Source organism: Malaclemys terrapin, chromosome 2, assembly GCF_027887155.1.
Source record: "Malaclemys terrapin pileata isolate rMalTer1 chromosome 2, rMalTer1.hap1, whole genome shotgun sequence".
Taxonomy (NCBI): Eukaryota; Metazoa; Chordata; order Testudines; family Emydidae; genus Malaclemys; species Malaclemys terrapin.
The window spans coordinates 46971717-46994175 of NC_071506.1; the positions used below are offsets into that span (position 1 = coordinate 46971717).

The window sequence follows — 22459 nt, forward strand, 5'->3', positions numbered from 1 at the left end:
GATGAAAATCTGCCCCTTTTTAATCAGTCACAGACACATTTACTACTGTTACATACATTTTAAAATACACAATTATTATGGGAGCTTTCCAAAACACAGTAGATATTAAAGAAAACTTCAAAAGACATTCTACTATAAACAAATAGTTCATATTATTTTCTTCATATGCTACATGTTTAAATGTAATTCACCCCTCTGTGAGGCTGTTTTGGAAATCAAGAATGTCTTTTGTTCTAGTGTGTGAAGTGTAGGGATCTGGGGCACAATCAGTACTTAGTCCTGCTAGTGAAGGCAGGGGGCTGGACTCAATGACCCTTTGGGGTCTGTTCTAGGAGATAGGATATCTCCTTATATTATTATTATCCATAGTGTTACCACACAAATACGTTTCTGCAGTTTCCGCATTATATTGCCCTTCCTAATAAGGGGACGACAGTTGGGCCACTAAAAAAACCAATCAATGCATGCCACATTTACTTCCAAAAGACTATATACTTAGTCGTTCCTGTATAGCAAGTAGAGGTGTCCCAAAAATGAATTAACATCAATACCAGTCCAGGTCTGATCAACTTGGGCTTGACCCTTCCGCTCCCGAATCCAGCCTAGAGCGTGCATCGTGTAGCCGGCTCGAAGTCATAATGTATATGCTTTTCCATCTGGCTGTTGTTTGCATGGTCGTAAGTAACTAGTCAACTGTTATTGCTTTGTCTGTGGTTACTTTGTTTGTTACCCCCCACTGTGTTTAAAGTGGAAAAAGACTTTGATTGTTAATGTGTTTCCTTTCCCTTATCTTACTCGTTTAAATTCGGTTACATAGTACTTGTCAGTGTTTTAAATTTAGTTACCTAGTAATTGTAGTTGTTTAAAAATCAGCTACATAGTATTGTAATAAGTTAATAAGAATAAAAAAAAAACATTTTTATATAATCATCATATAGTAAAATTAAGTTGCATTCATCTCTCCTTGTCCCGGGTTATTCAACTCAGTCCTTCACCGAGAACCCTCAGAGAACCACAAGCCCATTTTGGGTAGAACATAATATAATACACAAAAAAGCTGTATTAAGATAACATTAAAGGCCTCACTCAAATCCACTTAAGCTGGGCATTTCAAAATTAAACTTTTCATTCTACACTTAACTTACACCACTGTGCCTAAGGTTTGTAATCTGTATGTCAAGGGAAATTCCACAGAGAACAGTGTGAATTGAGTGAAAATCTGACTTGCCAGCATTCTGAAGTATCATCTACCACCAGATCAATGTTGGTTCACTATTCTGCTAACACTATATTTCCTAAAAAGGTGCTAGAAAATGTAGTTATAATATAGCATATGAATAGAAGTTGCTTCTTAAAACCGAAAGTCTTGGGCATTTAAAAAAAATGTTGGAGGTGCTGCTAGACGCTCCATTGTTAAGGTTATTTTAAGATTTGCAGTTAAAGCAGGACTAAAATCTGTTTTTTAAAAACACTTTATGATTCTTCAGCAAATTGATACACTAATGGCTTGATCACAAGCCCCCTGAGGTCAGTGGAAAGCCCCCTCCACTTCACCTCCCCAACTGATTTGAACAGTCCTTGTTTCAGGCCCAAACACCTCAGGACAATTTAATTTTCTATTAAGTTCTTTTGATCAATAATCTTTAAAGTGTAAAAAGCAAACCTTTTTCACAACATGCAAAAGTGCATTTCAGTAAGTTCTGAAAAATGCTGCATATTCTTACAAAGGAAAACAACCTATACTTCAAAAAAAAAAAAATCAAAATATTAACAATTCTGGAAATTAGTAGTTGAAGGATTCAGTCAATTCCCCACCATCATATAATTCATCCTCACTCATTAGCTCACCTGCCATATAGCCCTCTCGAAGTTTAAATTTGCTCTCTAAAACTTACCACAACAGCAAATTGCTAGGAGATTTTAAATACCACTTCCTATTCAAGGGATTCATTTCCCATATCTTTAACAATAACATATAGTACAGTATTGTTCACTACAAAAAATCTTAATATAGCCTTGATCTTGCAGTCAACTCTGCAAAGACCTAGGGAGCCACTCAGACACAGCTAATTTCATAATCAGGGTCTTTGTTAGTTGCTACAAGAAATAGTTAATATGATTAATAAATGCCAGTCAAGACGGTTTTATGAAAAATAGATCTTGTCAAACAAATCAGATTTCATTCCTTGAGGCGATTACAAATTTGGTTGATAAAGATAAGTGCGTAGCTGTAATATACTTAGACTTTTGCAAAGCATTTGATTTACTACCACATAACATTCTGATTAAAAATTAGGACTACATGATATCAATAGAACACACTTTAAATGGATTGAGAACTTGCTAATTGACAGATCTCAAAAAGTAGTTGTCAATGGGGAATCACTATCGAATGGGGGTGTTTCTGTTGGGGTTTCGGAGGGGTTAGTACTGGGCCCAGTGCTAGTCATCATTTTGATCAGTGTTCTGGAAGTAAAAATAAAATCACTGCTGATAAAATTTGTGGATGACACAAAGATTGGTGCAGTGGTAAATAATGAGGACAGAGCAGTCCTACAAAACCATCTGTATCACTTAGTAAGCTGGCCCCATTCAAACAAAATGTGTTTCATACATCAAGGAACCAGGAATGTACACTATTCCTACAGAATGGGGGACTGTATCCTGCAAAGCAGTGTCTCTGAAAAGGATTTAGGGTCAGAAAACTGAAGGCGAGCTCTCAGTGCAGTTCTGTGGCAAAAAAGGCTAAGGTGATCTATACATGTATAAACAGGTGAGTAGGAGTGGAGAGATGATTTTAACGCTGTATATGATGTTGAAGAGACCATAATGGAAGGTGCAAAGGCTGAGGTCTTGCATAACTGGCCGGGGTATATTGTTTCAAATAGTCCTTTGACACTCATAACACTTCCTAGGTTTACAGCAGTCACCTTTGAGGTTACATACCATTCCACAAGAATACATAAACATTTGCCAGGCAACCCTGGTAATTACAGGCCGGTAAGCCTAACTTCAGTACAGGCAAATTGGGTGAAACTATAGTAAAGAACAGAATTATCAGACACTTAGGCCTAGTGTACACTAAAAAGTTAGGTTGACCCAGCTGCATAACTCAGGGGTATGAAAAATCCACATCCCTGAGTTAAGTAGTTAAGCCAACCTAAGCCACACTGTAGACAGCACTAGGTCGACAGAAGAATTCTCTCATTGACCTAGCTACTACCTCTCGAGGAGTTGGATTACCTACAGTGAAGAGAGAACCCCTCCCATCAGTATAGGGAACGTCTGCAATGAAATGCTACCGCAGTGCAGCTGCTGTGCTGCTGCTGTGCTGCAGCTATGCCGCTGTAGCATTTCAAGTGTAGACAAGCTATAGTTGAACATGATTTGTTAGGGAAGAGGCAACACAGTTTTTGTAAAGGGAAATCATGCCTCACCAATATATTAGAATTCTTTATGGGGTCAACAAGCATCTGGGCAAGGGTGATCCAGTTGCTATAGTGTACTTGGACTTTCAGAAAGCCTTTGACAAGGCCCCATATCAAAGACTCTTACGCAAAATAAGCAATCATGGAATAAGACGGATCTCATGGATCAGTAACTGACTATTGTCCAGCATATTCATAAATGATCTGGAAAAGAAGGTAAACAGCGAGGTGACGAAGTTTGCAGATGATACAAAATTACTCAAAATAGTTAAGTCCAAAGCTGACTGTGAAGAATTACAAAGAGATCTCAGCAAACTAGGTTACTGGGCAACAGAATGGCAGAAGAAATTCACTGATGATAAATGCAAAGTAATGCACATTGGAACATTATAATCCCAAATATACATACAAAATGACAGGATCTAATTTAGCTTTTCAGACTCAAGAAATAGATCTTGGAATCATGGTGGAAAGTTCTCTGAAAACATCTGCTCAATGGGCAGCCTCAGTCAAAAAAGCTAACAGAATGTTAGGAATCATTTGGAAAAGGATAGATAATAAGACAGAAAATATCATAATGCCACTATATAAATCCATGGTATGCCCATATATTTAATACTGCATGCAGTTCTGATCACCTCAAAATATATATATTATAATTGAAAAAAGAGAAGGGCAACAAAAATGATTAAGGGCAACAAAAATGATTAACAGTATGGAGCTGCTTCCATAAGAGGAGAGGTTAAAAAAGATGAGTACTGTTCAGCTTGGAAAAGAGACAACTAAAGGGGGATATGATAGAGGTCTATAAAATCATGAATGATGAGAAGAAGGTGAATAAGGAAGTGTTATTTAGCCCTTCACATAACACACAAACCCAGGATCACCCAATGAAATTAATAGGCAGCAGTTTTAAAACAAAAATAATGGAGTAATTTTTCACAGAGTGCACAACTTGTGGAACTGATTGCCAGGGGATGTTGTGAAGGCCAAAAGTATAACTGTGTTCAAAAAAGAAATAAGTTCATGGAGGATGGGTCCATCAATGTCTATTAGCCAAGATGGTCAGGGATGCAACCCTCTGCTCTGGGTGTCCCTAAATCTCTGACTGCTAAAATCTGGGACAGGATGACAGGGGATGGATCACTCGATAACTGCCTTGTCCTGTTCACTCCCTTAGAAACATCTGGCACTGTCCACCGTCAGGAGACAGGATACTGGGCTATATGGACCATTGGTCTGACCTAGTATGTCCATTCTTATGTTCTTACAATGAACTCATATGACACTTAAACTTAAATCAATAAGTTTTGTCCAGTATATTTCAGGAAACTGCCATATCTGTCACTCAAATGGAAAAGTGGTGGTTTCTCCATTTCTTGATGTTTTCAAATGAAGCTTGCATGCCTTTCTGGAAGATGCAAAGACAAGTTACTGGGTACAATACATTTGTAACTGGGTGAAATATAATGGGCTGTGATATGCACAAGGTCAGACTGGATGATCATCTGGTCCCGTAAACTCTATGAACATATGAGTTTAGAAAACAGAAACTTGAAAGATCTACATACACTTGCTTAAACACAACACATCATAAAATCAGACACATTTCATAATACCAAAGACAAATCTTTCCAGTTTTATTCATAAAATATTTTTCTTCTCCATTAATACATCATACTGAGAACTTATATAACTCAACTTAATGTACTCTGAAACGGTATTTCTTTTAAAATCTTTGCTGCACATTTAATAAACCACATGTCAAATCAACAGTATTCATCCAAATGCAATAGTTCCAGTACAGACACAAAAAAGGGGGGAAAGTAAGGCTTGAATGGCTGGTATATATCAGGTACAAATGTTTTTTCTGAATAGCAGTGGGGAACTGAATTGATTCCAAATTGATTAGTTTGGGACTCTGTGTGTGTGTGTTTATTAATTTTAAATACGTATTTTTGGTAAAGATTCCATTGTAGCCAGGGGTACGGAGGCTGGCTTCGGCTCCCGGAAGGGGAGGGGCCTCAGGGAGAAGGGGCAGGGCTGAGGGGGTCAACCTCCCCCAGCCAACCCATCTGCGCTGCCTGGCCCCTGCCGCTTGGGGCTCCGGTAGCGCTTTAAAAGCGTCCAGGGCTCTGCAACTACGTTAATGCACTGCCGTGGCAGCGGTTTAACGTGGGCTGTGTACGGGGCGGTATTGGCTTCTTATCGGTATGCTGTATCGGCCCATACCGGCCCACTTTCACTCCTGATTGTAGCATACTTTCCACCATCGCTCATTTTAATCAACATTGTTTGTGAATTCTGTACATTTCTCATGGAAATTAAGATGGAGTACTTGCTTTTGATGAAATAGCTTAGAACAAATGGTCTTGTAACATTACGGATTCCTGAAGTAGTTCAAACTTTTCTGTCAAATGATTCTTCCCGTGGACTGTTTAATTTAACAGAAGGTCACTGTGTGCTTAATAAGACAGCAAAAGGACATCTTAACCTGTAATGAAATGGAAAAAAATGTTTCTAATTAGGAATTAGTTGTGTAGTTCTGAATGTAGCAAGAATTGTTTTTAGGGCCTTTTAAGTTCTGGTTGGTGGGCACAGTATGGTATTATTCTGTTGTTAATTGTAACCACTAAGAAATTAAAATCTCATTTAAATTGGGAACATTTGCAGTTTTTGATCAGAATGACATGCAGTCCTTTGGCTGAGCTTGATTCTAATTGTGTTCCAAGAGAGAAATGGCCAGTGGTTGATTAATCCAGTTACCCCACTGTTAAGCATTTTTTTCTTCATGAAATATTTTAATGATCTTAGAATAAGAATTCTGTACCGCTGAGAATCAAATAACTAACCCATAATGAGATCTAGCATAAAAGACTGCACAGATTAATGCAATAATTTCTCACCTATTTATTTAAAGCTATTTTTCCTCTGAGGACATAATGCCTTACCAGCACTGTATATGTCCGTGCCTGCAGTAATCAGAGTAAAATGAACGTGAGTTGTGTCACTGTGCACTCTATCTGATTAATTTGCTTGTGTGTTTGTTTGTTTGTTTGTTTCAGCATAAAGAACGTCACTCCAAAAGTAGGTGATGCCGAAACCCGCAAAGCCATTCGCCGTGCCTTTGATGTGTGGCAGAATGTAACTCCTCTGACATTTGAAGAAGTTCCTTACATTGAATTAGAAAATGGCAAGAGGGATGTGGATATTACAATCATTTTTGCATCAGGTTTTCATGGAGACAGTTCTCCCTTTGATGGGGAGGGAGGATTTTTGGCCCATGCTTACTTCCCTGGGCCAGGAATTGGGGGAGACACTCATTTTGACTCAGACGAGCCATGGACTTTGGGAAATCCTAATCATGATGGTAAGAACAGATTTCAGTTTAAAAATAGTGAATTCAAGTGTGGTGTGCATTTCCACAATAAGAAAACAATTTCCATACTATCCTGGGGCACGGAAGGACCTGCTGGTGTTTCACTAATTCCACATTAGTGTGGAAATATGTCAATCAATATGTGGTCTGTTAGGGATCTTCGACATGAAACGATTTTTTGTAAATGTAAGTTACATAATTGTTGTTTCTCTTTGGAGATAGATGAAATTCCTTGTAGGAGCTACTGAGTTCATCCAACCATTGAATTATTTATGTAATGTACCCTTCATGTGCATTTTGTTTACCATATTATCTTTAATTAGGTTGAGGAAAAATTGAACATTTAATAACAGGGATATTATGACACAAAAACATCAGTTAACAACAGTGACCAATAGCTAATTAGGACCTACAACTTGGTCTGCTATTTTTTGCCATGGTGATGCCATGGCTTGGTGCAAAATCAACCCTTGATTTGCCATTTTAGGAATATAGTTCCTTTATCCCAGTGTCTACAGATCCATTCTTGAAATTCAAACTGGCAGTGCTTGAATACTTCATAAGCAGCTGATAACCATTTAATTCTGCCTGATTAGTTGGGATGACTCATCAAATTAAGCTTTGTTAGTTTATTATAAGATTTAGTTAATTGGATGAGTAAACCGGCTTCTTGCAAGAAGCCTGGATTAAAGTTGGCCACAGGTTATTAAGATAATGAATTTAGTTGTCTTCAATAGGACCTCTATCACACATGAGGGAGGGGTTGGACAAAGTATCTTTAGAAATCTTTATTTTGTCTGCAGAAAAAAATTAAATATCTGCTGAACTGACGTGATAGATCCATTAACTCAGAAGAAAAAATTAAAATCAGCAATTAAGAACACACACATAATGCTGCTCAGTTTGATGGGAATTTCTGGCTTTCATTTTTTTCCTCAGGGATTTTCCAAGTCAGAGCCTCAGTTTATTGTTAAACACCATTTTCACTTAGGTGCTAGCAACAAGGCTTTAAGTTATTATTTCATTACTATAGATATAGGGTATGGTAACATTTCTAATGGTGCAGTTCTTTCAGTGTAGGAGGCTCAATGAGACAGCAATGCATTGCTCTAGACTGTGAAGTCCTTAACTAACAGAATGTCTACCAGAAACTTCATTTATATGTTGAATGAAATCATAAATTCTTGACAATGCAGTAAAATCTGTGTGATTGTATTGCTTCTATTTTACCCCCTTTATAACTTAAAATCTCTGCTCAGAACAGACAGAGTTCAGTTAGGTGGAGTTAATAGTAAAGCTGTTGCAGATTCAAATTAAAATATTGCATATACCAGTGGTTCTCACCCAGGGGTCCGAGATCCCCTGGGGGGCCATGAGCAGATTTCAGGGGTTCCGCCAAGCATGGTTGGCATCAGGCTTGTTAGGGCCCAGGGCAAAAAGCCAAAGCACCACCACATGGGACTGCAGCCTGAGTTCCACCACCAGGAACTGAAGCCTGAGAAACTTAGCTTTGTGGTGCCCCCTGTGGCATGGAGACCCAGGCAATTGCCCTACTTGCTACCCCCTAATGGCGGCCCTGGCTTTTATATGCAGAAAAACAGTTGTTATGGCACAGGTGGACCATGGAGTTGTTATAGCATGTTGTGGGGGCCTCAGAAAGAAAAAGGTTGAGAATCCTTGGTATATACAGATTTTACTGAGGAAACTGCACAGAACCTCCTATTGTGTGCTTCCTTTTAGTCATCAATTTAGGTCCCCCAAAAAATCTGAGAATTGATATGCACTTGAAAGTTATTTTGGATTAAAGCAAAATGTGAATTTTAAGAGCAATTGCTGTGCCTGTAGTTTAATCCCATCAGGAAAAGACACTCTTATTCTTGAATAAGAGTGTCCACATGGGGTCTGTTGCTGAATGACTGTTGTGGGATAGTGGTTAATATCCCTATGTAGACAAACTCTAAGACTTTTTAAGAGATACATTTCAGTAAGGAGAAAAGAGTGGGAGAGGACTGGAGAGCAAAGGGTTAGCAGAGGTGTGTGAATCCTATCCCTAAAAAGAAGTTTCTTATACAAATTAATACTTTGACCACTTAGAGGGGAAGATCTTGGCATCTGTATCAAGGTTAAACTATTATACCATGGCAGGTATCACTGAAAATTAATATACTTATTATATTATCCATTCACAATTTGCATTTTCTACAGTTAATATCCCGTGTGTTTTGTGTATCCATTTATATTTAAGGAGGGGATATTCCTGTTAAAATGGAACATACTGTCAGGAACAAAACTGGGTGGTGATGTTAACCAGGATTCCACAGTATTGTGAGAAATGAAAGAGACAATTCTCTTAGAAAAATAAGAATACTACCAAATTTTGGAGACTGCTGGATTGGTTGTTGAGGGTGATATATAATGAAGTCTGAATACCTTGCCAGAACTCAGTGTCAGTGCGCTGAAAGGCAGAGGGGTGCAAAGCATATTCATCATAGATAACCTTTATATTTTTAAGATTCACTGCTTATATAGCAGTTCTTGTATCATGTAGTACAGTCATTATCTAGTATAGTCTATATCATTTAAAAATCTAGTGAAAGAGCAGAGAACGTCAGTGACAGATATTAAAAAAAAATCTACCCCCAAAATGCTGCAAATATTACTTAGCTAAATGAGTTTTTCTCTCTCTCCTGTTCTACTGCTCTAGAGTGGTTTGGAAAAAAAACAGAACAGCTTGGTTATTTAGCAAAAATGCTAATCAGGGACCCTCTTGATAAGTACCAGGCTCATTTTCCACAGTATATTGCGCTGCTAATGAAGGCAATTTGAATTCTGTCTACCTCAAAAGAGAGAAACAACTTCTTGGAGTGCTAGTAAAACCTTAATACATTGTTATGCTGTTTTCGATAAATTTTGTTTGGGTTACCCCTACTTTTGAAGCTCTTGAGTTAATGCAAAAACAACAAGAAAAATCAAGTTTTGTTAGAAACCAAAACCTGACCTGAAGGAAACGTGCAAATTAGTTCTTTGCACAAGCCCTCTGATTGTGGTTATATTCTAATGTTACTTTATACTGATTGTCACAATCATGTTTTTTTTCCTTTAATGTCCTGGTGTTTTGAGTTTTCTCATTATGCTCTCTTTGTATGGGTTTATTAATGTCATGGTCTGAAATGACACATCCAAAGGAATATGACTTTCCTGTATTTTAGTGCTGCTTATCTCCATTCTTACCATAGTAGTATATTTAGGGTTACCATACATCCGGTTTTTCCCGGTCATGTCCGGCTTTTTGGTAACCAAACTCCCGTCCGGGGGGAATTGCCAAAAAGCTGAACATGTCCGGGAAAAATACCGCCGGCCGGGCACTTCCCCTCCCGTGGCTGCTGTGTGCCTCCCCTGACTCTTCGGCTTTGTTTAAAGCCGAGCTGCCCGAGCGCTACTGGCTTCGGGCAGCCTCCATGCCTCCGGACCCTGAGCCGCCAGCCGGGCACTTCCCCTCCTGGGCTCCGGCGCCGCAGGGTCCAGAGGCATGGGGGCTGCCCGAAGCCCGAGCGCTACCGGCTTCACAGTTTGCCCTGCGTCCCCGGCTGGGCGCTTCCCCTCCCGGGCTCCAGCTGCACTAGGGAAGCGCCGGCCAGGGGCGCAGGGTCTGGGGGCTGCCTGGCAAACCGTGAAACCGGTAGCGCTGGGGCAGCCCTTTTCATGTGGCTGGGAGGGAGGAGGGGGAGTTAGGGTGGGGACTTTGGGGGAAGGGGCAGGGAATGGGTGGAGTTGGGGCTGGGAAGGGGCGGAGTTGGGGCCAGGGGTGGGGAAGGGGCGGGGCCAGGGCCCTGTGGAGTGTCCTCTTTTTTTATTTTTTAAATATGGTAACCCTAGTATATTGCTATGGACCACAAAGCTATCAAGTCGCACATGTTGTGTGGAGAACTGCACTCTCAACCCTCCCCATACCTGCATTCTGAAGAAAGAATAGGAGAGACTCGTAGAGCAAATGGGCTTTCCACTTAGACAAAGTCCTCCTCTCTCATAACTCACCAGTCGCTGTGTCTCTAAGACCATTTGTTTCTATGGGGCAATGCATTTGTGGAACAGATGGTAAGGGAGAGGAATGGGAACAAGAACAGTGTGTGTGTGTGTGTGTGTGTGTGTGTGTGTGTGGAGAGCCAAGAGGGGAGGGCAGGAAAAGCCCAGGGTAGAGAGATGAAGGTCTGTATATTTTATATATTGGACTGTCTCCTTCTCCACCCATCCTTCATGTGTCACTTGTTATTTTAGGCTTCAATTCTTCCAGGTGTTCCATGTGAGTGGGCCCTTTCATACAGGTGCCCCATTTACTTCTGGTGTCTCTCTGTACAGTATCAGATCAGGGCCTTAGATTTCTATAAGTTTTCTGGGCTGAAAGTGACTCCATATATGTCTATTCCACACCTAGTGTAATGGGGCCCTAATCCTAATTAAACAGATGCTTTATTTAAATTTGTTTTAAAAAAAAGAAATATGAATTTTTCGAGCTGTCAGCTGGTGAGAGATGGATCATTTTTATGACTCCTTGCCATTTAGATGCTATATATTACCTGCTTTTCCTAATGGAAAGTTTAGATACTGGACAATGGGTCCAAACCCAGAAAAAGACCTTTTCCAGAGTGTGGCACTGTTAGGGAAATATGGTATCATCAAAATCCCCAACAAGAGCCTATTTTAGAGAATTCATCTAATTATACAAATATCAAATTGTAGTCATAAAATTTAAAGTCACAAGACAAGAAAAAGAGCTGCCTTTAGAACTAAATTTTCCTGCTGCTGTCAGAAAAATCCTCTACAGTGCACTGCTTCCCATATTTATAGATTCATAGAAATGTAGGGTTGGAAGGGACCCCAAGAGGTCATCTAGTGGGTTTCCCTCCACCCTAATGTGAGTCAGGAACAATAAACCTAGACCACCACTGACAGATGGTTTGTCCAACCTGTTCTTAAAAGCCTCCAGTGACGAGGATTCCACAACCTCCCTAGGAGGCCTATACCAGAGCTTAACTATCCTTACAATTAGAAAGTCTTTTTTCCTAACATCTAACCTAAATCTCCCTTATTGCCAATTAAGCCAGTTACTTCTTGTCCTCCTTCAGTGGACATGGAGCACAATGGAGAATTGGTCACCGTCCTCTTTAACAGCCCTTAATACATTTGAAGACTGTTATCTGTCTTCACATTGAAACTGAAGATCACATATTTCTTGTTGGATTTCTTGTTTCTTGTGACAAGGCTCTCCAACAAAACATCTTAATCTGGTCACTGTTAAATCCGTAGATTGGATGTTTTTGATGCACTGTGAGCGACAATAAATCAACACTATTGAGGTGGCAGGAGATAGTTGAGCCACTGAAGAGCCAATTCTGTAGTAGCTCTGCTGTATTCGAGAGTCACAAAGCCCCCTATTCCTTCCACACCTCTGCAGTGCACTATTCTATGATATTTCAATACATTGATAAGGTCATACAAAACAAATGCTATGCCTGAGACACAGGAGATTTCATGTCCTTAAGATATAGAAGAGTTAAGTTCTGTTCACCTACATTGTGCTGTCTTTGTAAGTGAGGGTCAGACAGTCTTTATAAATCTGTACCAAACATTTACTTAAAATTCTGAATTTGTCCCTCTTGTAAGTTTACAAATAGCAAAATAAATTTTAAAAAAGAAGAGTGCATTTATGCAGTGGCACAACTTAGGACAGAGACCCACCTCTCAACTTTACTCAGTAAAGAGAATAAAATACATTGGCCAAAGTAGTACTGAGAGTGCAAGTAGCTCAGTCTTTCTCTAGACAGACACACACACACATACACACACTTGGAATAATGCAAATATTTTAAAATATTTCCATTAATCATCTCCAGATATTATTTGCAATGGTTACTAGGCTTGATTTCACTATCTAGGGCCCACAGTGACAAAAAGTCGTTTGAAGGTAGAGGGATGTAGTGATCCAAGAACCGTTAAGTGCAGCCCAGAATGTGGGAGATGCTGGAGTAGTGGTTGGGTCAGGAGCATAACCAGGACATACAAGAAATACGTTGGTTCAGCACATATTGTAGGTAGCCTCTTCTGATGGGGCTTTCATGGAAAGCCTGACATATAATTAATGCGTCCATACCTCTTAGAGCCTCCAGGGCTAGGGGGTTGTAGTTAGAGGTAGAATTCCTTGACTCAATTCTAATTTGAAAAGAGACAGAGACAAATACTTAATGGATCGTGGACCTTTTGCCCTTTCAAAGAAGGAAGACTAGAGGGTCTGAACTAAATGTTCCAGAGTTATGGAAGCTCTTAGGGACCAGCTCCATCTGTTTAGGAATCTATGGGGTTGAATCACCACAATTCTCTTGATAACCTTCAAAGATTACTTGCTGGATCAAGTTCCTGTAGCTTCCTAATATTCTCTGGCACCCCTTCTAACCCATCAAAGGCAGATTCTAACTACTGAGTTCTATTTGAAGGTTCATCTTGGTAGATGGTGACAGGGAAAGAAAGAGAAATTGTGATTAATCTTGGCAGTTGTTGGTTACTGCTGCCTGTCTATTGGAGGAAAGAGAAACTATTGCCATCAGTCTGTCTTGATGACTAAGATGCAGAAATAGCAGTTATAGGTAACAGATTCTGTGTATTTAAAATCATTGCAAAAAAAGAATTTGAAGTATTCTTGACAGTTAACAGTGTGTCGGTTCCTCTTCCTTACTATTCCCTTGCATCTTTTTCTCATCTTTTTTCCATCTATCTCTTTTCTACCTTGATTGCATGTTGTATTGTAAACATAATTCCTATTAAATAGAACAAGTTCTTAGGTAAAATCCTAAAGATAAATGTAAGCTAAAGAGAGATGAAGATGTTTATAGATCAGGACATCACGGATAAAGACTTACACACCATAAAACTTTTAATAAAGAAACTTAAATTAGAAATGCCTTTCTGGATACAATCCCATCACTAATTCACATTATCTTACATTTTCTGCCTTTTTAATTTATAGCTTTCCTCTCTTCACCAATGTGAATAAAAGCCACTAACTTTCAAACATAGGCTTTGTCTATACTAGAAAAGTTGCACTGGTTTAACTAAGTTGATTTCAAATTGATCTAGTTGCACACTGGTTCATGTCCCTAATGTAGATGCACTTAAACCATTTTAAATCTTTGTTGAAATCAGTTTAGTCTGCTTTGGTACATTGCCTAATTTATTTAAACCAATTTAAGTGCATACACTTTACAGATGTGGACCAGTGTAACTAGATCAATTTTAAATTGGTCTAGTCACCCAATGGTAGCTATTTAATATAAACAAGGCCTTAGAAACCTTGCTCTGGGAAAACAGGGAAACCTTCCCTTCCTGTACTTTGTAATCTGAGCAGTGTTAGAAAACAAGGTATAGTACTTAAAATGTCAGTTGCTGCCTGGAGAACTGTCTACATTAGCACTCCTACTGTTGGTAGCAATGATGGGAAACTGCAGACAAAAGCAGAGCGCAGACCCCCTCAAATCTCTGCTTAGATCTATATAGTGGGTCTCAGCTCTCTTAGTCTAGTCTCCCTGTATGCAGTTCACACCTGTGAAAAAACAGAATCTTGGAGTCAAAGTTGAATATGTGGTTCTGAGGAAATTTTTTTGGCCCTATTGCAGACTCACCAGTACCAGGACTGCAGAAGTTCTGCAGAAGTCAGCTCATCCTTCAAGATACAGCTAGGATTCTGAGAAGTAGTGACAGTGAAAACTTTTAAAATAGTAACAGAAGATAAGCAATAGATGTTTTGCTAACTGTTTGCATTGAAATCCAAGAAAAATATGTTCGCAATGGGCTTGCATTAGAAGAGAACATTTGCAATCTATATGTACGTAAAGTTTGTCCTATGGGAAAACCTTTGCAGAGATTAGGTTATTCCTCGTTAACTATTTAGTTCCCTGAAAAATTATTGATCTTTTGCAAACTATTAGCAACAAAAATGAGTTGCCTATGCACATGGTTTGTAGATTCCCAAGCAAAGGTTTTTCAGACATGATGTAAATACAATGTCAAGTGAAACATACTTAGAATCTATTTAGTACCTAGACTGCACTCACTCAGTTTGCCCTGGGTAGTTTGCTAGCAGCCAGGTGAAATTGATGAAAATCCTGATCTCTGAACTGCAGAGATCAGCTTCTAGTAAATTTCACTTTGCTGCAAGCATGGTTGACACAGTGGTGCAGATATGTGCTGCTGGAAACACAAACTAGTGGAGTAGAAAAAGAAGTCTCTTGAGGGAGCTTTCTGTCTCAGTAGTGTTCATGTCATGTGCAATGTTCAGTTATAATAAGAGCCAGGACCTCAGGTTAAAAGAAACTCTAAATTACAGTATCTACATTCCTGCCATTTCATATAGTATGCTGCTCTTACTTAATTGGTCCTTTTCTATATAGTTTTTATACCATGCTTAGCAGCATAGTATCTGAGCATCTTCCAGTAATGCATTAAGCTATGTGACTAACATCTGTCAAGAGTTTGTTCTCTCATCCTCTCCCCAGAGGGAGAGGTGTGTGCAGTGGAGTGCTTTGTTTTAGGTTTTTGTTTTGATTATATACATACATGCACCTTGCTATATATTTTAGGGTTACCATTCGTCCGGATTTACCCGGACATGTCCTCCTTTTTGTGCTAAAAATAGCGTCGGGGGGAATTTGTAAAGCACTCAAAATGTCCGGGATTTCCCCCCTCCCCCGGCAGAGCAGAGCGAGCGGCTAGGAGGGCTGTAGGGAAGTCCCGGGCTGGACTCCGGAGCAGCTGTAGAGGAGCTCCGCCCTGCATTCTGAGCCAGCAGCTCTCCCCTGCAGCCCGGCTCCGGCAGCACTGTGCAGGGCCAGGGACCGGGTTTTGTTGTGCTGGGGAGGGCAGCCACGTGTCCGGCTTGCACAGAGCCCAACACCCTGTTCTGAGCGGCAGGGTAAGGGGTCCAGGGGGCAGGAGAAGGGGCAGGGAGGTTCTGGAGGGGGCAGTCAAGAAACGGGGGGGGGGGGTCGGGAGTTCATGGGGGGGGAGTGGAGAAAGTTTTGGGCAGTCAGGGTACAGGTAGGGGGTAGGGTCCTGGGAGGCAGTTGGGGGGGGGGTCTTAGGAGGGGGCAGTTAGGGGACAATGCACAGGGAGTCTTAGGTAGGGGGTGGGGTTCTGGAGGGCAGTTAGGAGCAGGGGTCCCGGGAGGGGGCAGTCAGGGGATAAGGAGCAGGGGGGTGGGGGGCTGGGAGTTCTGGGGGGGAGCTGTCAGGGGGCAGGAGTGAGGAGAGGGATCGGAGCAGTCAGGGGACAGGGAGCAGAGGGGTTTAGATGGGTTGAGAGTTCTGGGGGGGGGGCTGTCAGGGGGTGGGGAGTGGTTGGATGGGGCGTGGGAGTCCCAGGGGTCTGTCTGGGGGTGGGGGGGTGGATAAGGGTTGGGGCAGTCAGGGGACAAGAGGCAGGGAGGCTTAGATAGGGGGTGGAGTCCTGGGGGGCAGTTAGGGGCAGGGGTCCCGGGGGGGGGAGTCAGGGGACAAGGAACGGGAGGAGGGTTGGGGGCTCTGGGGGGGCGGGAAGTGGGAGGGGCTAGGGCGGGGCTCCTCCCGTCCTCTTTTTTGCTTGCTGAAATATGGTAACCCTAATATTTGTTAGAAAAGGCAAGGTCAAAAAAATGTACCGTACACTTAGAGCAGAAGGTGTATTTGGTGTAATACTAGACTATTGATGATTCTGTACAAATGTGAAAAACACAAACCTGGCTATTACAGTAATGACATTTGATGATGATGATGCCAATCTAATATTTCAAAGGGCTGCTTACTAACAGAAAAATGACTTTGGAAGTTGCAGATGAAATGAGGGAATTGCTAGTTCTTTTCTCTTCATACCTTTTCCCAAAAAATCACCTCTTCTTATCCTGCAGATAGTCACTATCCAATTCCTTCAAAGTTTTAAACCCTTCATGCCATGAGACAATATTTTCTATTGCTAAAATTCATTTTTGGCAATAGATGCACCCAGAGGAGATGGAACACCCACTGCATGATGGAAATGCAAATGCAAATCAGTCTCTCACACAGCAACTGTAAGTTCTGTTGATGCACCCTCATAGAGTAATCTATCCACAAGGCTCCTGAGTCTCCCCTTGACTGGATTTTCCTACACATTGTGAACACAGCCTCCATTTATTCAGTGTCCAAATACCTTAAGATCTAGCTTGAAACGGTGACTCTGAAGTGTTCAGTGTCTGCTGCATAAAATTCCTCCTTGAGAGTATTACCACTGGGATATAAAGCTATGCTTGAGAACAGAAACACCACTTCAGCCATTCAAGCGATGGAAAACTTGTTAAAAAAAATTACGCTGGTTGGTTTGTGAGGACTCAGTCATTAGGCATAAGTCTGTACAGTCAGGAGAAGAGGATCTGTCTGCTAGACTCTATTTACTGTCAGGAAGCCAGAGGATGGAAAATATTAAGAGTTGGCAAGGTATGAGCTCATTTTTATTGATTTTTTTTTCTTTCATGGAGCACTCTTCCAGCTTTGAGAAAAGTGCTTTTGTTTACATGTCATTAAAAAAAAAATCTGTTAAACACCAGCAGTCAGCGAAGGCAGAGTCTTGTGGATGAATCTAGCACAGCATTCTAGATGTTTAGTTAGTTGGCTGCTTTTAACGTATCCCAGGGTCTGTCAATGTGCAACATCATATGCCTTGTTCCCTTCTTGGTCTAAAATGGAACATGACGGGACTTAGGTGGAATCTTTAATAATATAATTAAAGCAATAAAAAGGTAAACTGCTCAGGTCATCTCACACTAAGCATTTAGCCTTTTTAGCAGCCAGGTGGTATTTATGCTGATGCTTAATTGCCAAACAGAGATTGTCACTATCAGGGCAATGCACCAGAAAGGTAGAGAGACCTGACCCAACACTCTGAATGTTCTTTCTATTCTCTTTGGGCAGATAACATAATTTTTCCAAAGACTTCTTTGTCCCATAATTGGATGCACGATAGGGAAAATGAGACTTCACCATCCTGCCTTGTCAAACTCTGTATTTTATTTAATCATATGATAATATCTAGAAAAGTGAAAAAAATGTATTTGGAATGTTTGGTAAATCAAATTTTTGGTTGAATCCAACTACATTTCTATCATTTGTTTGCTTTTCTCCAAAAATGTGTGTGACTGATTTTTTCTTGAAAAAACATTGGGGAAGGGGATTTTATTCATGCAAATAAGACTGTTTTGAATGAATGAGCATATGTGATGTAAACAAGTATTTTCATGAATATATTCATGATCTTATGTGGCCCTATACATACCCACAATTACTGTGTGAGAATGTAACAAGAGAAAATTGAATGTAAAATCTACTATATGCTGTTGTCATCAGCATGGCCTCTGAGCAGACTGAGCAGCCCCCATATTGATCTCTGGCTAGGTCTTTAAGGTGGTCTGTATGGAGAGGACAATCTACTATACTGCCTGTAAATAAAGCCAGATTGTATCATACCTCTCCCTCAGTCATGAAGGACCTAGCTAATTTGAAATATGGGTCTATGTACAGGACAGAGGCAAATACAGTGCCCAAGCTAAGATGAAAAAGGAAAGGAAATGATTAAAATGTTGTAACATTTTCTAGCTCTCCTCACCTCTCTGTCTTGTGAAAGTGCTCCCCATTTTTTCACAGTCAACATCTCAATATTTTCTTCAGTGTTGCTCCTGTTTGCATCCACTCAGGGAATAAAAAGGTATGTCATGTGATCTAGGGGACCAATCACATAGACCAGTTGCCAGATTTTGAATTTCAGATACCTGAAGAGTTACTAGTAGGGTTGCCAATTTTGGTTGAACATATTCCTGGAGATTTCCTCACATGACATAATCTTTAATTAAAGATAAATCTTTAATTCCTGGAGACTCCAGGCCAACCCTGTAGGATTTGCAACCCTAATTACTAGCTAAGGAAAGCTTGTGAAAGACCCAGATAAGTTGCTAAGAACAGTTCCTCTATAATTACAACAAATTCATAACAATCATGATCAGTTCACAACTAAAAGACATGATACATAAATTGTTTAAAATGAATGGTTCAGGCAGCTCTACTAGTAACTAAAAGCTCATTTAATCCAATGGGAGGGGACAAAGAAGGGAGAAACTATCTCTAGGAATCCCCAGATTGTTTCATTGGGGGGGAAGTGTCATTTGTTCCCAGGGCCGGTGCTACCATTAAGGCGAACTGGGCGGTTGCCTAGAGTGCCAAGATTTGGGGGCGCCAAAAAGCGGTGCCCCCAATTTTTTTTTACAGCATTCCTCCCTGAGCGCGCGGTCACCGGTCCACTTCTCCTGCCTCCCAGGCTTGCGGCGCCAATCAGCTGTTTGGTGACACAAGCCTGGGAGGAGAATTAGAGCGGGGACGGCGTGCTCAGGGAGGAGGCGGAGCAGAGGTGACCTGGGGTGGGGTGGGGAGGTGCCGCACAGCTCCCCGGGCTGGGGAGGGTGCCTCAGGGTGTGGGGGGGGAAATCTGCTGCAGGGCTCCACACCCCAGCTCACCTCTGCTACGCCCCTTCCACAAGCACGCCATTGCTGCTCCACTTCTCCCGCCTCCCAGGCTTATGGCGCCAATCAGCTGTTTGGTGACGCAAGCCTGGGAGAAGAATTAGAGCGGAGGCGGCATGCTCGGGGAGGAGGCAGAGCAGAGGTGAACTGGGGTGGGGAGCTCCCGCACGGCTCCCTAGGGGGGGATTTGCCATGGGGGGGGCACCTCAGGGCAGAGGGGGGGAGCTGCTGCGGGGGGGGCGTCATCAGGGCAGAGGGTGGGTGGGGAGTTGCTGCAGGGTTGGGGGGGGCGCAAGGTGGGCGCGAAACTTCCTTGCACCGACCCTGTTTGTTCCTGTTTGGTATGAGCATTAGGTTTAGCACCACAAACCCATAACTTCTCTGAGATCCTGGCAGGGCTCAAGCTTTCTGATTGATACCAGGGCTTGACTTTCAAGGGGCTCACCTTTCAAAAGTTCTGAGCACCTAGCATCACTGCCTGACAATATCTAGTAGTAAACCAGCAGTTTAGGGAAAAGATCAGAGCAGGGAGATCAGAACAAGGTAATTGGAAAAACACTTTTTCCGCATTATTCCTATTCCTTTCATGGTTTGCTAGTGTGCATGCTCCGAATTCCTGGTCAGATCATTCATGATTGCACAGTACTTTTGAATATCAGGTCATTTAGGCCATGATCCTGCATTCTTAAAGTGAATGGGAGCTTTGCCTCTGACTTAAATGAGTGTAGGATCAAGCCCTAAGTTTGAAACCTAAATATAGTCTTAGAAGCCAACATTTAGGCCTGACCCACACACAGATTTTGTACTGATAAAACTATTTAAGTTGGAGGCATGATTTTTACTTAAATAGTTTTATCGGTTCAACTGTAACCCATGCCTGTTTGGTGTGGTGCTGTCCCCCTCTGGTGACACCTAGACCATCTAGAGATTGATGAGTCTGCTACAGCAGTGGTTCTCAACCTTTCCAGACTACTGTACCCCTTTCAGGAGTCTGATTTGTCTTGCATACCCCAAGTTTCAACTACTTGCTTAAAAAAATCAGACATAAAAAGATAAAAGTGGTCCATCACACTATTACTGAAAAATTGCTTACTTTTTCATTTTTACCATATAATTATAAATACTTAAATTAATTGGAATATGAATATTATACTTACATTTCAGTGTAAAGAATATAGAGCAGTATAAGCAAGTAATTGTCTGTATGCAATTTTAGTTTGTACTGACTTCACTAGTGCTTTTTATGTAGCCTGTTATAAAACTAGGCAAATATCTAGATGCATTGATGTACCCACTGGAAGACCTCTGCGTGCCCCCAGCGGTACATATACCCCTGGTTGAGAACCATTGTGCTATCTTTGCTAAGAGCCATCTGGATTTTAGCTCATGCAATAGAGACTCATACACTAAGCTTCCGAGGTCTCAGGTTCGATCCTGCCTAATGGCAACTGGGTCTGTCATCATTATACAACCACTACCATGGACACAGTTCTATTGATTTAAAGGTGCCTTATACCAGCATAGTTCATTGCCTTTCTCATATGGGAATGCAATATATGGTTTAAGCCCCTTTATCCTGGAAGATCTGCATCCACACTAAGGAGGCTGAACCACTTGAACTATATTAGCAGAGTTAAAGTGATACAGCTTTTATGTATAGACATGCCCTTAGTTGCCTATTTTTCAGAATCTTGGCCTGTATTATCCCTTTTTTAAATAGAATAGTTTATGTAAGCATCCAGTACAGACATGGGAAAATGAACCCATTTGTACAAATGTATTACAGCATTTGTTTAAAAAAAAATCTTAGTTTCATGAGCTCACGTGTCTTTGGCAGGCACAAATTTAGCATGTACATTTAACGAGATCACACCATTCAATACATTAATAAATTATAAAACAATGAAAACAAAAGTAATAGATTTGTCATCCAATTTATTTGCCTAGATTTTAGAATATTATAGATATTTGTACCATTTTCTTTGAAGTCAGCAGGCTTAGAAAATGTATCTATTTTTCAGATCAGAGTACTTTTTAATGTTTTTTTTTCTAAACACTTTGCCTGTTATGAAGCTAAATTCCAGGTTTTCCTATCTTTTGTCCAAGGTGGAAGAAAAATACAGACAATTCCATCATGATACTTTTTTAATATGAATTGAATAGGAAATTAAGGAAATATAGATCTGATGGAAGAAAAGGACTGATCATATTAAATGCCATAATATCTATCAGAGCATATTTATTTTAACTTTAAAAAAAATCTAGCTAATATGCAATTGGCGGTCAGAGTACATTCATAGAGCAGGTTTGAGAAACCTGTTTTTGATGATTTGGGTGTTGTTTGATTTGAAGACTAACATAACCACTCTCAGTAAGGAACAGTGGATGAAATTTGGTTCAGTGTATAGGACAAGCACAAGACCTGTGTGCATATTAAATTCCACTTATGCTTAGTTTTGGAGACTTTAGTGATCCTTTTGCCTTATGCTGGTCCTTTGTGTAGGGGTGAATTTCACCCACTGTGAAGGTTGACAGCAGGAGTTTTTGACCTTTCTGCCAAAAATTACATATATTTCTCCAAATGGTAGGATAGATTGGATATTAAATGAAAAAAGTCATCCCTTTAAAACAAGGACTGCCAGAGTCTTAACATCTTGGTACTTGAGTTGGTTGACGTAAAAACAAGCCTAAATTTGTTGGGTTTGAAGTCAAAAGCTTGATTTTAGCAGAGGCACAGGAACTCTTGCTTGCATGCTCCCCAAGCCTTATACTGATGGAACTGGAAATTTGTCCATTTCATTCCCATGAGTGATATTCAAAGACAGAACAGTGCAGGAGAGCAGAGAATTGAATGGTGCGTGCTCTTTTCATATGTATATCTATATCTTCAATCCCAGCATAAATTCATTCTCAGGGCCTTCAGAATGAAGTGTAAAACTCACTTCTTTGGCTTAGCATTCTCAGAGCAACAACTAAAACCAACAACAAAGAAGAGAGAAGATGGGGGAGAGTATAATTAGATATGATTGCTACAGTATTTGAAATACTTGCTGCACTGAGACTACTGCAAGAGCAAAGGTAATAT

General features: G+C 40.7%; 1 protein-coding gene across 1 annotated transcript in view; it reads left to right on the plus strand.

Annotated features, from left to right (window-relative positions):
• The window catches only part of MMP16 (matrix metallopeptidase 16), a 243844-nt gene that overhangs the window by 143732 nt on the left and 77653 nt on the right, over positions 1-22459 (plus strand). Inside the window, exon 4 of the mRNA XM_054018842.1 lies at positions 6494-6798. Coding sequence (XP_053874817.1) covers positions 6494-6798 — 305 coding nt within the window. The remainder of the gene's footprint in view (positions 1-6493; positions 6799-22459) is intronic.